The 18,226-nt window shown below is 37.5% G+C and overlaps 1 protein-coding gene across 1 annotated transcript in view; it reads right to left on the reverse strand.

Moving 5' to 3' along the window:
* Positions 1-8,368: 8,368 nt before the first annotated feature.
* The window catches only part of TRPM6 (transient receptor potential cation channel subfamily M member 6), a 71,994-nt gene continuing 62,136 nt past the window's right edge, over positions 8,369-18,226 (reverse strand). Inside the window, exons 36-40 of the mRNA XM_015814473.1 lie at positions 17,707-17,789; positions 15,566-15,771; positions 10,962-11,014; positions 10,101-10,206; positions 8,369-8,505 (exon numbers count right to left, since the gene is read on the reverse strand). Coding sequence (XP_015669959.1) covers positions 8,369-8,505; positions 10,101-10,206; positions 10,962-11,014; positions 15,566-15,771; positions 17,707-17,789 — 585 coding nt within the window. The remainder of the gene's footprint in view (positions 8,506-10,100; positions 10,207-10,961; positions 11,015-15,565; positions 15,772-17,706; positions 17,790-18,226) is intronic.

Consider the following 18,226-nt stretch of genomic DNA (forward strand, 5'->3'; position numbering starts at 1 on the left):
CTTCATTCTCTTCAGAGAATGAATGTCAAAGGAGAGCGATGCCTGGGCGTGGGTTTGCTGCTGGTAGGCTCTTCACGTACCTTCCTGGGGCCTGGCTGCTGCCTGGGAGGCGAGTCGTGAGTGTTGCATGGACCTTGCCGGGGCCTGACCGAAGCCTGGGGCGAATAGCGAACTATGGGGGTGGGGTTAGCTCATGGTCAGCTGCATCCTTTCCAAAGGCCTGACGAGTAGGGTGGGGTAGCTGAAGGTGTGGTGTGCTTAGGTGTGGTGTGCTTAGGGCGTGACAGGGGCGTGACAACTGTATATAAGGCACTGGGAGAAAGCTACTCCCAGTGCTAACTTTGTTTCATGTGTGAACTCAATAAACACTTGATGGTTTGGCGTTCCTGTTTTCCTGGCTTGTCAGCTCAGTTCAAAGAGGATGTCTAACACGATGCTTATTTTATGCCATTTGGAATCTCTTTATAGTGGACTTGCCTCTAAATAAGTCACAGGCCAAAATCATCTTGTGATTTGCCACAAACTTTGTATTTTTTTATGGGAGTCCCTGGTAGCTGCAATTTGTGATTTCTATCTCCTTTCTGATTGAATAGTTATGGATGGGGCTACTTAAAGGTAAAAAAATGGAGGGGGCAGTGTACATTCTCTACTCTCCATTTATTTAAAAAACAAAATGTTACTCTTTTTTTGCCCCTTGTGAGATTGTGTTATCTCTCAAAATTGAAGGATGAAAAATGGTTGACTCCCATAGTTTCATACCTCAATATTACACGATCAGGAGATGCTATTGCAGAATTTACTTCATTTTACTTCAATTTTTTTTCGATTTCCCAGAAAAGAGTCACTGTTTGCAGGAAGCCAGGAATAGGGAGAAGATAGCAGGTAAGTGCACCCTGACACTGAGAACTACCAAGCCACTACCCCAAAGGACAGGAGGTGACCAGGAGGTGAAAATCCAGAATACTATAAAAGATAATATTTGAGACTCTCATCCTTTGGGCGTAGCTATGGCACTATGCTTTTCAAAGACTATGCCAAATCCTGTGATTAGGTTATTTTATAATGCAATAAAGCTATTCTTATCGACCTGTAAAATGCTATGAACTGTTTCTCTAACCTTGATGGCATTGCTGGGGAAGAAAACGCTTAGAGACCCTTGTTAAAAATGTGTGTACCACATTTACCATTGTGTCAGCTCCTCTTAAAAATGTTTGTTCTGTAACCCGCCATACATGGAGAATCTGTTTAGGTGCTCCTGAAAGTTAATGGACTATCAAATCTGAAGTCAAAAGAGAGTGCAACACCTCAGCTACACAGCAACGGGTGGAGTAAGTGACCTCGAGCATGGCTATTTAAAGGCAGGCAGACAAAAATAATTAGAATCACGCAGAGAGAGAATTTTAAGTGGTAACAATCAAAGAAGCACAATGGTGCTAACAAAATCGAGAAGCCTGACCAAAAAGGAAAAGAAAAAAAAAAGCAGCTCAGCTGGGATTTTAAATTGGAATCTGGATCTAAACTTCTCTGCATTAACTCAGATTCTCTATTCAAACCTGATGTGCTCAGAAAGTACTTGAGCTCTCAGAACGACCTTGGCTTCACCCACTCGGTTGGTGTAGTAACTCTTTCAGCTTTTTTCTTTGCAGTTATTTATAATAACTTTTGTCGTTATTGGAGAAATCGGAAAGCAAAAGATTCACCATAAAATACTCTTTACAAATTATAGCCCAGAGTGATGCAACTCTGTCAAACCTTTTAATCAAAAAAGATGCCGTCCCAGTTCTCAAAGGGTATATGGAAAGTGTTCATATAAATCGAAAAGATGCAGTGGTAACAGACCCTCTCTTTCCCACTGCCTCTATTTATGGTTTTCTTCTATACTGTATTATGTAGCTGGTTATAAGCCTCGATGAGCTCCTATCATTGATCTACCTTATTACAAAATTCGAACATAACCATAGCTGAAAGTGTAAACAATAGTTTAAGCTTCAAAAGAATTGTGGTGAAAGAATTGTGGTGAAAGTGTATTTATAAGTGTAATTTTCAACATTCCAGAGAAAAAGTGGGGAATGAATGCCTAAATAAATGAAGTCGGATTTGAGTTCTTCGTTTCTTTTTAAAATGAAGAAAAAAAACCATAAGCAGCTAATATTTGCAGTTTGATAAAGATCGAGTACGAATAATACATAATGTTCAGATATAAACTGTTAGAGATAAGGGCTAATAGCTTAATTTTTTAAAAAATACAAATTTGCCCCAATGCAATACAAAGAAGATTGGCTATCCATAATATAAATAGATGAAAATTAAAGAGTAACTTGAGAAATAATCTCAAAGGCTTACCATTTAGATCTATTAAATTTTTAAAAAACTGAAAAAGTATTGAAAAAAGTTATATCTCCTTTTATTTTTACATTCAATTGCCTCAAAACACTTGATTCGGCCTTCAGTTTGGGGCTGTACCCAAGATCCTCTATGGCAGACATGTCAAACTCGCGACGTCACGTGACGTCGTGCAACATATTGGGATGGTTTTGCCATTGCCGGCAATGGGGTGGGCGCGGCTTCCAGATGACACGTCTGATCTGCGGGCCGGCAGTTTGACACTCCTGCTCTATGGCATACTTAACTAACCTCAAAATCCCTAACCACCACTTTGGTGTCTGTGACTCTGGACACACAGAAACAATAGAACATGTACTTCTCTGGTGTCCATTTTATAGAGATTTCATAGAGATATTGTACTAATCTCCTGTCACAATTATTGCATAAATAACCAGGATGCACAGGATAATTCTATATCTTCCTGCTGCTCTCAGATACTAACCTTGAACAAGCAAAAAATGTTGCCTGGTTCTTAATATGGACTCTTAAAATGCATCAGATGATGACCTTTACCATAAACTAGACTGAATGGCTCCTAGTTTATTATTACAGATTGCTCTGCTTTGTGATAGATTTACTCTGCCTCTACAGTCTCCTACATCCACCTAATGTTCCTACCCCTACATTTAGATGTATGTTTTTTATATAGAAGTTTGTTTTATATCTTTATCCATAGCTTTTTATTACTGTTTAGCCTTTGACGTATTTTCTATGCTTTTTAATTGGCTGTACCCCTCCCACCTTATGCTGGTCTTTGACCCTAATAAAGATCCGGTTTGATTAGCCAAGATTCTCCTAATCTTTCACTTTTACTTTTAGCTCCCTTGTTCTTTCCTTTCTTATTCAGTAGCATTCTCTACAAACCACAATAATGTCAAAATGATAGTGATGTCAACACGCCAATGATATCTTTGCATGGTCCTAGGCTACACTAATGGGGGGATAGAATCAAGATCATGTGAAGTGTTAATGCCACTTTATAATGCCTTGGTAAGACCACATTTGGAATATTGCATCCAGTTTTGGTCGCCACAATATTAAAAAAAAGTTGAAACCCTACAAAGAAGGCAGAGAAGAAGAACAAAGATGATTAGGGGACTGGAGGCTAAAACGTACGAACAATAGTTGCAGGAATTGGGTATGTCTAGTTTAATGAAAAGATGGATTAGTGGTGACATGATAGCAGTATTCCAATATCTCAGGGGCTGCCACAAAGAAGAGAGGGTCAACCTACTCTCCAGAGCACCTGAAGGAAGAACAAGAACCATTGGGTGGAAACTAATCAAGGAGCAAAGCAACCTAGAACTAAGGAGAAATTTCCTGACAGTGAGAACAATTAATCATTGGAACGGCTTGTTTTCAGAACTCGTGGGTGCGCCATCACTGGAGGTTTTTAAGAAGAAATTGGATAGCCATTTGTCTGAAATGGCATAGGGGTTGAGCAGGGGGTTGGACTAGAAGACCTTCAAGGTCTCTTTTAAGTATGTTATTCTCTTATTTCTGGTAATGCCAGATGTGTGAGGCAAATAAGGAAACCATGGAATTTCCTTGACGATGTCATCATGCTTGTTTCATTTGTCTACCTTGCCTCCTGCAGAGACCCAGGATTTCTTACTGATAGAATCCATGAGATTGCAGACTGGAGGCCTCTCATAAAGGCAGACTTTGCTAATTTATTTTGCATTTGTGACTGATGTTTAGCGGATCAAAATCATTATGAAGGATTCCCTTTATCTTATTGTTAGATTGATTTCCTCACCCGGTTGGGCCATATTAACGTAAAAGCATCAGAACCAATGTCATAAACCAATGAAGGTTATCTAATTACGGTATGTAATATATTTTTGAGAAAATTGAGTACATCTTGATAAGCAGTCTTTGCACCATCTCAAGACATAAATAGGCCAAATAATCATTTGCATGGCTCTACTATCTAGCACTATAGTGTGGTGGACTCTAACACATCTCACAGCTTTTCAGAAGAAGTAATAATATTAGCAAACTTGACCACAGCCAGCGAACGTCTTGGAAATTTATCATTTTAAATAGAATGGAATGGAGTGAATCATTACTCAGGACTGAAACTCGGCAACTTTCAGTATTTATGGAAGAGGAACATTGTGACACCCAAAGTGACCAATATGTCTGTTGACAGCCACTTGTGCCCCTGGGATCCCCATCCCACCTGACTTTTAATGGGAAGCTGGCATGCACATCCACCTGTATCATTGGTATTCCTATGAATGCCTCTGGGCTCTCCTGGGGCAAAGTCTATTCATTTAAGTGCCTCCGTGCGAGTGGCTATCAATAGCAGGTGTGGCTCACCTGGAAAGGATTGCCAGCTAGTCCCTTCCTACACTGAAATGTGTATCTTCCTGAGCCCAGGCAGCTACTGGAAAAGCTCGGGAGAAGATATAGCTTCTTTAAGGAACAATAAAGGGATAGAAAGAGGGTGAAACTGAACCACTTCCCTCTGTCTTGAATCCACACACCACACACCACTATGACATCCAGCCTTTCCAAGGAGATCCTGGGCTTCAGGGAGCTTTGTCTGCCAACTATCTTATTACTAGGAAAATCTTTATTTATTTTACTTTAGGGTTTTCTTTTTAGTCCTTTAAATGACCCCTTTACTTGGTACTTATTTTATATTTTGCAGATTAGTGCTATTGTATTTATGGATTTATTTTTATATTAGTCTAATTGTAAACTGTCTTGAGGTAAATATAATTGAAGACTAGGACATAATTTTTAAAAAATATTTAAAGAAATATATTTTGATTATTTCGGATTAACAATGTTGATATCCCCTAGAAAAAAGGGGAAGAGAAAATTTAGCTGAACTTTCTTCAGACCAAACCTTCCCTTTGAGACTTCAAATAGGCCTAGGTCAGGGGTAGGCAACCTTGGCTCTTTTATGACTCGTGGACTTCAACTCCCAGAATTCCTTTTTCTTCCAATAAATAGGTCGCAACTAATGTCCGTCATCTTGATTGGATGAGATGGTATAGGTTCTCCTGCTTGAGCAGAGGCTGGACTAGAAGTCCTCCAAGGTCCCTTCCAACTTCTATTCTATTCTATTCTATTCTATTCTATTCTATTCTATTCTATTCTATTCTATTCTATTCTATTCTAAAATGGGCAAATTCACTTAACAAATGTCTCACTTAACAATTTGAGTGAGTAGCCAGAAAGTTTTATTTCATTTAACTGAATTCTGCTAGAGGGTGTCAATCCTCAGTTTTCAACATACTTGATATGGCAAGCCAACAGCTTTTAATGTTGCCTTCTCTTGTGCTAATGGAACATTGTACTTCTGTACTTGTTCTGCCACTTCAAGTGGGAGATTCAACTGGGGTCTCAGTTCTCTGACCAGTTCACCAGTTTCTGCAGCCTCTGCTAATCTCCTAACTTAGAATATTGCTAGCAAGCGGCCCTACAGATACAACCAATAGCATTAAGAAGTCTTCAAGGAATGCCGTTGTGCCCTACTCCACCTAGCATCACACCTAGACCAAGATCCAGAAGATCATCCAGGGGTAGTTTCTAATCTTCTGACAGAAAAAAATTCATTTAATATCAGGACTCCAAAGAAATCACAGTACTAATAATATGGACGGACACCCTGGCTCCCATATGAAATATAAGAAACTGAATCCAGAATCACTGTGGTGGGTCTATAACAGTGTCAATATCAACACCTGGAAATCAAAAAGTTATTCCTGCTCAAATTAGTCTAAGATAAAGGAAGGTTTGAACTAGAGCACATCAATTGTAACATCTCCACTATCTCAGTGTTTGCTGTTGACATGGCTACAATGTGTAGCATTTATGATCACCCAGCAGCACAAGCAATGAATTAAAATTCTCCATGGGGCCCTTACTGGTGCAGTGTATATTAAGATTAAAAGGCTACTTATGTAAAGAGTTACTTCATGGTTTTTTGTCTGCCTGCTGTTGAGTTGAACCTAAAGTAATAAAGTGCCCACAAAATGTACAATTTCACAGGAGGCAGTTTTTCAATAGTGCTAAGGGGATCTTCCTGGCATATATTTGTAACAAGAAATGAAAACAAAGCATGATGGATGGATGGATGGATGGATGGATGGATGGATGGATGGATGGATGGATAGATGGATGGACGGACGGCTGAGAGAGAGATATGGATATTAAAAACAGGAACAAAAGTTCTCTGGAAGATATCTGGTTCCAGAATTATGGTAATAAGAGCAAGCCTTACTGATTTCAATAATGCTAAAATGCTAGAAAATGTCAGGGGATACAAACGATCCCTCTTCCTACCAAGATATTTCTCCTCTTCCCTAAAGCATTGAATTACAAATTTGGGGGGGGGTTTCTTGGCTTTTGAGCACACAGATTACAAAGATAGTCACTTCCACATAATGTATTTATTTCCATGTACTTATAAGAAGGCAATGATGGCCAGTACAGTTCATGTTAAATAGATCCATTTCTCATCTCTCCTAAAACACACACAAACACACACACACACACACACACACACACAGAGAGAGAGAGAGAGAGAGAGAGAGAGAGAGAGAGAGAGAGAGAGAGAGAGATCTTACACAATGTTTAAATATTGAGTAAAAAACAGATTTATTCTTTGTTTGAGATTTTCTTTCCTTGCATAGGTTCCTAAAAGCTGGAGGACTCAACTGAAATTAAAGGAGAACCATTCCAAGACTAAATTTTACTAGCTCTTCAAGTAACAAGGCATGTTTGATAAATGTTGACAAGTAATATTGACAAGAGTGTTACATTTGCATACTACACTGGTGTCTATTTGCATTTCTACTTTTTTAAAAAGTTGCTCTAACCTTCATTATAAAGACTGGGGAAAACATCTGTTAGATACATTCATGTAGGAGATTTAGCTACCTCATTCAGAGCTTCACACTATTTCAGTATAACATTCCATTCTTTTTGTTGTTATTGTTGGGAAGGGCTGTAGCTTAGTGGGAGCTCACATGATTTTGTGAGAAAAAAATCTCTGTTCAGTCTGCCTTGTGTCTGTAGGGATAATCTACATCAGAAGCCCTGAGAATATGATTCCAGCTCAGTATAGAAAACATTAAATTAACTGAATCATAAATCTGATTTATAATAAAATCCCATACCTTGTATTTCCAAATTAAGTGATCGTATGGATAGCATTCTTTAATCCTCCTAATTTAAAGTTTTATCATGTTCCAAGTAACTTACAGCGCATTTTTACGAAAACTGGTTTTATTTACACACAAGCATACACACATACATAAGAATGACAATCTAGATACAAAAAAATGTAAGAAACGGGTCTGATAGGGAGCTGGGGGAAAAAGTATATTCTCATTGCAATGGGTTCAAATGTTCACAGACATCCACCAAATGAAAATTTAAGAAATACTTTCTGTGTGTGTGATCAGAACTTACTTGAAGTAAAGCCATGGTCAACCAAAACACCCAAAACCTTATTAAAATTGCTAGCCATAATTACAGCATCCTCCATTAAAGTAAAAATATGAATAACATATTCATAAAATATATACGCAGGAGACTTTTTCTACTGCAGTTCCTGCACTTTGGAACTCCTTTTCTTGGAAAATTTATGCCTCAACTTTTATCTGGCCATTTTGTCAACATGTTGACCACATTTGACCAGGATTGAATATTTCTGGTTGCCATTTGGGAGATTTCTTTGAAAATTGTTTCTTCCAATTTCTCATACTTTGAAACTTTTCTTATTTTAAGTGACACTTTTAAACATTCATAAATTGAAGCACTGGCACTGTCTCAATTACTCCAGTGACCTCGGCGAATATATCCATTAAAAACAAAGGAAAGTCCTTGTTTTAGAAGGAATTCATTTGCACACACTTTCACATTAATAGTTTCTATTTCTTTATTCTAAAAAAGTACAGACAATGGAGGTAGTGGAGCTCCTAGGATTTGACCCTTCAGGAAAAATAAAAGTCCTCCTGCTTCACAGCCGAGTATAGTATTCTGGTGGTTCATTGTTCCTATTGTTTGCAGTCTCATCTCCTGCTTTCATTGGTACTTCATTTTCAATTTCAAAAGCTGGATTGACCCTCCCAGATGCATAATCATTTCTTTTCAAATCTATGAAAAGAAAACAGAATACAAATCTTTATCTTAGAGAATACATCTTTATTACATTTGCATGCTGCTGTTACCTCCAAGGATTCCAACCATAGCAAACATATAAGCAATATGCAACATTGAAATATCCACTACTAGTATTACTACTAATAATGATAATGTCTGCTGCTTCATCTCCAGTGCTCCTCAGAGCTCCTTAAGATTAACCCATAGGGGAAAAAATCCACTTGAGAGCATCAAGCTTCCATGCCACTTCCTGTTACCAGAAGTTCATTATCTAAATCAAAAGGACTGCCCACCAGATATCGGAAAACTCCTCAAGCACCTTTCAAATTCCCTCCAGATCCATCAGTTACTGTGATCTTCTTCAGGAAAGTGCTGGGTGGCAATCAATCCCATCTAAACTAAGAGGTATGAGGCCACAGCAAGGGACTAAAACAGTGGTGGGATTCAAATATGTGAACAACGGTTCTCTGTGTGGATGCCGCTTCCAGAAGTCCATTCTGGGCCTGGGCAACAAAAAACTAGCTACCGGTTCTGCCGAAGTGGTGCGAACCGGCTGAATCCCTCCACTGCACTAAAGTATAAGGTGTTGTATATCCAGGTCACAGTACCCAAAGTTGTCTTTTGGGGGAAAACAAGATCTAACCTATGTTGTCATGTGCACGAGGCAGAGATTATCTGGAACAAGCCCGATTCACACCCTAGAAGTCATGAATCTCTGATCCCACCTACAGGACATGAAGAGTGAAGTCCTCTAATATGAACTGGGAAGGATATTCCACCATTTGCCCAGAGACAAAATCTAGGAGTAAATCAGATGCTACACTACAGAGATTTCCAGTTTGTAATTCAGAACATTATCACCTTAACAGCAGCAATCCTGGTCATAAGAAACTTATCTTTTAAGACCAATGTTATCATTCTGAAGTTTGCTGCAGGGTCCAAAATCTAAGTAGATAGATCTCCAAAAGAGCATCTCCAAATGGATTTTGGTAATATGTATTAATATTAGTAACTGAAGAGACATATCTTCAACTAAGCAGGGCATCTTCGTATAATATACTAATTATACAGGACAAAAATAAATACTTTTATTATTACTTCCTTCCTATAATGTATTAGATTGTAAAAAAGAAATGAAAGGCTGCTTATTTAACCTTTAAATATACTGCTTTAGTCATCCTACTAAAAACTAATCTTATATCCTATTTAGAAAAAGGACATGATTGGGTGATTAATTTGACATTGGGGCCTTCCACAAAATTGGCCAATTTTAATGTGATACTAGGGAATGCAATGTAATATATATATATGAAAAGCCAAGTGAGACTTTTGGCTTTTAAAAAAATGCACCTGATATTTAAAGAGTTTGCCACACCCAGATGTGAAATACAAAACCAATAAATAAGGCTTAGTATTTCTTTTTTCTATTGTGTGGACCCTCAAAATATTAATGGAAAATGTAAATTTGTACGATTCCTTCTTGGAGTACTTTGTTACCAATGTCAATGCAAAGAGCTCAGTCCTAGATTCAGGGATTAGCTCTAAGCTCAGATTTGTTTGAAAACAGGCAAAGCCTTACTACTCCATACCAGAAAGTTTGAGTTTCCTGCAACAAGAATTGCAGCAATGCTTTGAAATGAAGTTTTTGAAGGCTTCTTCTCCAAGATTTGCCGGTCCAAAGGCCATCCCTCTAGAGTTTGAAAATAACAAAGGAATAATTAATGCCATAGTATCTGTACATACCTTTTCCACCTGCATATCACAAATATGCTTAATTGTATGCCACGTTTTGGGGGCTGGACGGATTTGTCTAACCTCCTACTCACGTCCTCCTTACCTTATTCTTCACGAAGTAACACACTCGAAGATAATTGGATCTCCTACATCGTCAATAATTTTTAATTACAAGATTTGGGTATCGGTGTTAGATCAAACTGTGTCTATGGTGAAACGTTTCATCGACCTCCCATTTTGGATTAGGAAGTTGATCACAGTTGAGCATTACTTATAAGATATTGTGGTTAGATAACATTTCATTAACTGTAGGCCATTTCTTGTACATTCCTAGGATTTAAAGGGTGTATTTAACCCACAAGATGCAATGTATTAACTTCAGCACTATCTGTTGTACCTGAAATGAACTTGGAAACCAAAAATAATCACTCAAATAAGTCAAATATTTATCTCTTCTATTGCCAGGTTTTTCATAAATATCTGCATTTATAGCTTATATTAAGTTTTCTTCTGTTACGTTTTTGTGAATGCATTACATTATTCTTAATCGGCCACTTAAAAAGATACAAATACAAAATTGTGTTGTTAACCAAAAAGAACAACACTGTCAGCAATGTGTAAAAATATGCATATGTGCATTACAGTTAATATTGGAGATTAATTGAATCATAGAATATATGTCACATTTTATATGATAAATTTACATGAGATACATACTGTTTGTCTTCAGGTTTAATAACAGATGGATCTGTGAGGTTTTCTCCAACACCTGAAGAATTCAAATTTATAATGGTTATCAGAAGGTAATTGTCTTCCTAAAAACCATTTGTGAAATTATAACCTGTGCAATTATGATATAGTTATCTAATCTTTTGGTTTACAGAGTAAAAATGAAAAAGCAATGTTAAAATTATAAATTGCATTAGACTACAACAAAGAAATGTTGCACATGCAACCATTTTTAAGACGTTTTTCATTTAAATGTAAAGCAAACGTCATAAAGACAAAATATTTTGTGGATCCAAATGCATGTTGCTGGAACTATATACTGTATAAATAGAATACATGTTGCAAAGTCAGAGAGAACTAAAACTACTTCCTTGCTGTGCAAGGAAACGTCGCAACTTTGGATAAAACAGATCAACAGCATAGACATATTCCAGCTCTGAAACCTTCATATGCTCTAGAATATCTAGATCAATACTGAAATTTGGATATTATATTTAATTTACTGCATAAGCTTGTTTTGCTGTCCTGAAATAACAGCTTACATTGAGCATATTAATGTTTTCATTTATTTATGTCAGAGTTGGATAACTTTTATAGGCCAATCTGGAATTGTGAAAGATTCCATGGAAGATTTTCCTAGTTACAAAATGGCCAGTCCCATTTATCAGAAGGCAAACTAGTCCTCAAGGATGCTTCCTTGTTGATCTCTGTGGGATCTCATAGCATTCATGAAGCACTAAAGGTTGATGCTTTCCTTTGGCATAAGTTAACCTCCTTTAAAACAGTGGTTTTTTTTTTAAGTGATGTAAATCTCAAACTGCATTATTATGTATACAGAACACGGAACAGAAATCTCTGATCCTATTATATTGTGTATAACTGATAGATTTAGATACTTAATATTGTTTCTTATTTTTTAAATTCTCTATTCTGTTAACAATGCCAACATATGGATCAGAATCTATAACAACTCATAGTTTCCATAGTTGCTCTGGCTCCACATTGGGAACATTCACTCCTACAATAGCAGCCCCCTCCTGCCAAATTTATTATTCTCCTTGCTCACTGTGAATTATATATTTTGACAGTCCAACTTCATGTAGAAATAGAATTAATTATCAGCTAATTTTAGAGGCGTCTGCAAGATAGGCAACCTTGTTCTTGAATAACTACACAAATATACACTCAGAAATTAAGCGGAGATAATCAATATCTAGTGCTTCCTGTTAATCTCCAGATCCAGATAAGTGCAGAAATACATATGCAAGTTCTAATACAGTAATATATCAAAAATAATATAGACAAGAAAGACTTAAAAGCAGCCAGAATAATAGGAGCCGCTAGAAGCACACAACTTTACAATTCCATTAAAGAAAGGTAGCATGAAAGCAAAAATATGGATGCATGTAACCTGTACATTTTTGAAATGTGCTCTATACCAAGCAACCAGCGGTACTCAAAAGATTAATACATATACTATAGCATGAACTTGCCAGGTTAACACAAGTACTCCAAATCTCACTACTTCAAGAATGCAGATGTGGCAAGGCTATGACTGCTGTGCCAAACGATCTCTGTGTCATCATTTTTCCCCATATCAGCAAGAGGTCAAGCTTTGTTGGTGTGCTTGTCAACCCAACCCATCCCGGCACTCACCTCACCTCACCAAAGCCAGCAAGAAGGCAGTGCTTAGGGGATCAAGGTTTCCAACCAGTTATGCCAGGTTTAATGGAACCCCTAAAAACCAGTGATCAGAACCAGCAACATTTCCCTGCCCGTTAAGGGCAATTCAGTAATTATTACTTAGTATTATGCCAAATCGGGGAGCATGGTGTTTCACATGGGTAGACAAACCCGCGTATGAGATCCGAGTGCTGCTGTGTGATGGGGTGAGCTCCTATCATTTGCTCCAGCTCCTGTCCATCTATCAGTTCAAAAGAATGCAAATGCAAGTAAATAAATAGTTACCATTTTGGTGAACACAATAACAGGGACATGAAAGGAGACCCCAACCAGGTGTCCCCCAGGCAATGGTGATGTCACCAGGTAATCCTTTCAATTTGGAAACACCGTTGGTGCTTCCGATACAAGTGCGATGCAATGTGATGCCAAGCCCAGCACTCCAGGAAAGCAACTGAAAAATTACGTGTAGATTTTGTAGGTTTTTTAATTTATTTATTTATTTATTTACTTTCAATATGGTCTTCGAGCTTTAATTCAACGATACCAACTTTCTTCCTTCCTAAAAAAAGGGGGGGGGCTCTCCTTTCCTCATACTTTTTAAGATAAAGGTGCACTTTTGACAATAATTAGGCAATATTTGGGGACTCACTCTTGAGGCATTTCTGATCCATTTGCTTGGCATCTGCAGGGAAGTGGTTTGTGATGGCCCTTTTCTGGGAAGAAAAAGGTTTTGCAACTTCCAGACTAGCCCACATCTAAGTATTAATCAGGCCTAATCCTACTTTGCTTTGAGCTAAAACAAATGCAGACAAGTGCAGCTGCCTACTGAGTCTCAGTTATGTGATCTCAACCTTAAAAGAGCAGCAGGGGGAATATTTTAAAAAAAAAGTATTGAGACTTTCCCATTATAATTTAAAGAAACAGCTCAGATCAAATGGATTTGTCCTCAAATCTCTAAACCTAGCCTTAAAACAAGTCATACTTATTCTAAATCTCAAATATTCAATATGAATAGAATAAAATAGACCTAGAAGGGACCTTGGAGGTCTTCTAGTCCAGCCTCCTGCTCAAGCAGGAGAACCTTTACTGTCTCAGACAGGTGAATATCTAGTCTCTTCTTAAAAATATCCAATGATGGAGTGCCCACGATTTCTGGGGGTAAGCTGTTCCACTGGTTGATTGTCCTCACTGTCAGTAAGTTTCTCCTTAATTCCAGGTTGCTTCTCTCTTTGGTCAGTTTCCAATCATTGTTTCTCATCCTTCCCTCTGTGCTTTGGTGAACAACCTGCCCCCCTCTGCCTTGTGGCAGCCCCTCAGATACTGGAATAGTGCTATCATGTCTCCCCTATTTCTTCTTTTCTTTAGACTAGCCAAACCCAAGTTTCATAGCCATTCTTCATATGTTTTAGTTGATCATCTTTGTTGCTCTTCTCTGAATTTTTTTCAAACTCTCAACATCTTTTTTGTGATATGATGACCAAAATTGGCTGCAGTATTCCAGGTGTCTTGGTCTTACTAGGGTTTTATAAAGCGGTAATAATACTTTGTGTGATCTTGATTCTATGCCTCCGTTTATACAACCAAGGATTGTATTAGCTTTTTTGGTTGCTGTTGCACACTTCTGACTTATAGTCAAGTGATCGTCCACTAGGACTCCAAGGTCCCTCTCACTGTTACTGTTTTTAAGCCAGGTCTCACCCAATCAGTATTTGTACCTTTGATTTTTCCTGCCTAAATGTAAGACTTTGCTTTTCTCAACATTGAAACTCATTTTGTTCGATAGGGTCCATTGTTCAAGTTTGTCAAGATCTTTTTGGATGCTGAGTTTGTCTTCTGGGGTGTTGGCTACTCCTGTCAGTTTGGTATCATCTGCTAATTTGATGAGTTGCCCTTCAATTCCCTCATCTAAATCATTTATGAAGATATTGAAGAGTACTGGGCCTAAGACGGAACTTGTGGTACCCCACTGCTAACTTCTCTCCATGTGGATATGGTGCCATTGAGGACTACTTGTTGAGTATGGTTTGCCAGCCAGCTACAGATCCATCTGGTGGTGATGTTGTCTATTCCACCTTTTCCTAGCTTACCAAGAAGTAGGTTGTGGTCCACTTTGTCAAATGCTGCACTGAAATCTAAGTATACTACGTCCACTGCGTTTTGCTGATCTACTAGTTTAGTCACTTTATCGAAGAATGAAATAAGATTGGTTTGGCATGATCTGTTTTTAACAAACCCATGCTGGCTACTAGTTATGACTTTGTTTGCTTCTAGTTGTTCACAGATCTGTTTTTTTATTATCTTTTCTAGGATCTTCCCAGGTATTGATGTTAAATTGATTGGTCTGTAGTTTCCTGGGTCCGTTTTTTCCTTTCTTGAAAATGGGGACCACATCAGCCCTTTTCCAATCCTCAGGTACTTCTCCGGTGCTCCAGGATTTATGAAAGATATGGTGCAATGGTTCTGAGATAACATCTGCCAGGTCCTTCAGAACACTGATTCACACAGGCCCCCATGGCATTTGCATGGATGGTAGGAAAGAAGGTACAATGATGAAAGCAGAAATGCAATATCAATGTTGTTCACATAACAAACAAAGGGCGGAGCCTGTGGCGTGCTTGCACAATCTTCTGTAGATGCACTATGCACAGGCCTAGAAGTCACTGTTAATCAATCAACCACTAACAATAGACGTGTGAGGGGCGGGGTCTGTCTGTCTGTGTGTGTGTCCATGCATATGCATATGTATATCATGGACTGTATGCATAGAATTTTTCTTGTATCTGATAAGCTATACTACGGTTCACAAATGCTGACACCCAAATAGGTGCATTAGCCATTCAAGTGTCCTAAGCCATTTTTTCTAGCTTTGATTTTTCCTGATTTTCATGGTTCAGTCTTTTTTACTCACCTTGCAAATCTAACACAAGAAGTTCTCCTCGGGTATATTCATAACTCCAGTGAGAAAAAGCCAGCATAACTTCTTCCAGCAAATTGCTAGGGGTGATTTCATCTCCATTGTTGTTATTGTACTTGCGGAATTCTCCTGTCATGTATTTTTCTATTGTCAGCCACTGATTGGCTGAATGGCAATAAATTAAAAACACTTCAAGGAATCTGAAAAGAAAGGATAGTATCTTTTCAGGAGGTGCTCTTCACCCTGCTTTTGATAAATAAAAGGTACTAATCTCATGTACAATTTTCATCAACATCATAATCTTTAACAACATTCAAAAACATAAGTATGTGCAAAGTATCTGTTAAAATGTAAGGTTATTCTATCCATGTCTATGCAGAAATAAACCTAATTGAATTAAATGGCATTTATTCCCAAATAAGTAAGTACAGGACTATAGCCAAAAAGGTGTCCTGAGATAATTAATAAGAGTGATGAGGCCCTAATTTTCAGACTGGGCTTCATAAAATCTCCAAGCTTGAGGGAAAAATTGGGCACCCTCTTGAGGAAATCTATTATCATAATTGTGGCAAACAAATTGCAGAGGACAAATCACCACCAGTAGTTTAACAACAGAATAAAAGTATAATAATAGCAGCCTAGAAGATTCACTGGTGATTTCCTGATATACATGTAAGAAATGATTGATTCTCACAAAATTATTAACATATCCCCCCTTTTTTGCAATAATCAGCAGTTTTCTGATACTTCCTACTAATTCAATGTAATGTTTTCTGTTATTTCTGAAGCTGGATACGCAAATGAAACCACTGTTTGTGGAATTAAAAGCATGTATTACTTATTATCTTGTAAATCAAATAAATCTTCATTTTAAATATTTAGAATGAAGTTTTGATGCTGCTCATTAAATGAATACAGATGAATGGAGAAGCTTGAAGTAGGAAAAATAATAATGTATACACTTTAAAAGGATTTTATCCTGCTATATTGCTATCTGACTTTAGCAATTTTGTCAGCACTGAACTGAACAAAAGGAACAAGATATAAGATAAGATAAGATAAGATAAGATAAGATAAGATAAGATAAGATAAGATAAGATAAGATAAGATAAGGTGCAACCTTTATTGTCATTTTTATACTGTGGGCACAATGGCACACATCAAAAATGAAATTTAGTTGCCCGCTCTCAATAAGATAAGAGAGAGAGGGGGGGGAAGGGAGGGAGGGAGGGAGGGAGAGAGAGAGAGAGTTGAAATAAGCCTCAAATTAACTGTCTTCCCTGAATAAATATCTAATATGGTGGATCATCCCTTTAGGATTTATCAGGATCCTGAAAAGCAGTATCTTGTTTGTTTGTAATGTCAGGTTTTGGTGTCACTATTTAAAGAGATGGAAGGGGGGGAAATCATGGAATATTGTTGTTGTTCAGGCACTAAGTCATGTCTAACTCTTTGTGACCTGATGGATCATAGCACACTCTCTCCTTCACTGTTTCCTGGAGTCTGTCCAACTTCATGTTCATTGTGTTGATGACACTATCTAACCATCTCATCCTCTGCTGTCCCCTTCTCCTTCTGTCTTCAGTTTTTCCCAACATCTGGGTCTTTTCCAATGAGTCTTAACTTCTCATTAGGTGACCAAAGTATTTGAGCTTCAGTTTCATTTTCTGTTCTCCCAAAGAACAATCAGGTTTGGTTTCCATTAGAATTGATTGATTTGATCTCCTTGCAGTCCAAGGGATACTCAAGAGTCTTCTCCAGCGCCATAATTTGAAAGCATTCAGTGTTCCTTATGGTCCAACTCTCATGGCTATGGTTTTATAGTTATGTCATAGCTTTCCTCCCAAGGAGCAAGCATCTTTTAATTTCATGGCTGCAGCCATTATCTACAGTGACCTTGGAACCCAAGAAAATAAAATCTGCACTGCTTCCATTTCGATGGAATATAGACTATAATAATATGTAAAACATGTGAATAAATAGTTTTCTGTTCCTCTAATAATTGTTGGAATTCTAGCACAGGATTGTATCTGCCTGTCTATTGACAGATATTATTAATTAAACCAGCCCATAATATATAAAATGAATAGGTTTAGTCTTTTATACTTTTATTTCTAGAAACACATTCTTCATACCTTGGAGTATATGGAATGCTATGGGGCTTCATTTGATTGAAGGTATATATCAATTTCTGAGCTGCCCTTTGCTGTTGTATTTCCTAAGAATAATAACAAAAAAAACCCTAAGTATATTATTTCAGTAATGTTTAAAATAACATTTTAACAAATTAGTACTATTTCAATCCACATTTTAAGTACTTTTTAAGATTGTAATGAAACAATGTGATTTGGCTAAGTCTGCCCAGAGATGAAGTAAGAACTGAATTCTGAAATTCCAGAGATCATATCAAAAACTACTAATTGACTTGAGTGGGGAAAACTTAAAATCACTCATAAGTGTCATTCAAAGGACAAGAGGAAAATTTAGTCTTCTTAGAAAACAAAATCACAAACTAATTTACAAGATACGAGTGAGCTGTTCACATGTACCTGTATTTCCCTGACAAATAAGAAGTACACTTTGTCTGATCTTTCCAGTTTCTACTACAAGGATATTAACAGCTTTGTGTTCCCTACTACAGAATAATACAATGTC

Source organism: Protobothrops mucrosquamatus, unplaced genomic scaffold, assembly GCF_001527695.2.
Source record: "Protobothrops mucrosquamatus isolate PMUCROS unplaced genomic scaffold, P.Mucros_1.0 scaffold254, whole genome shotgun sequence".
In the NCBI taxonomy this organism is placed as follows: Eukaryota; Metazoa; Chordata; class Lepidosauria; order Squamata; family Viperidae; genus Protobothrops; species Protobothrops mucrosquamatus.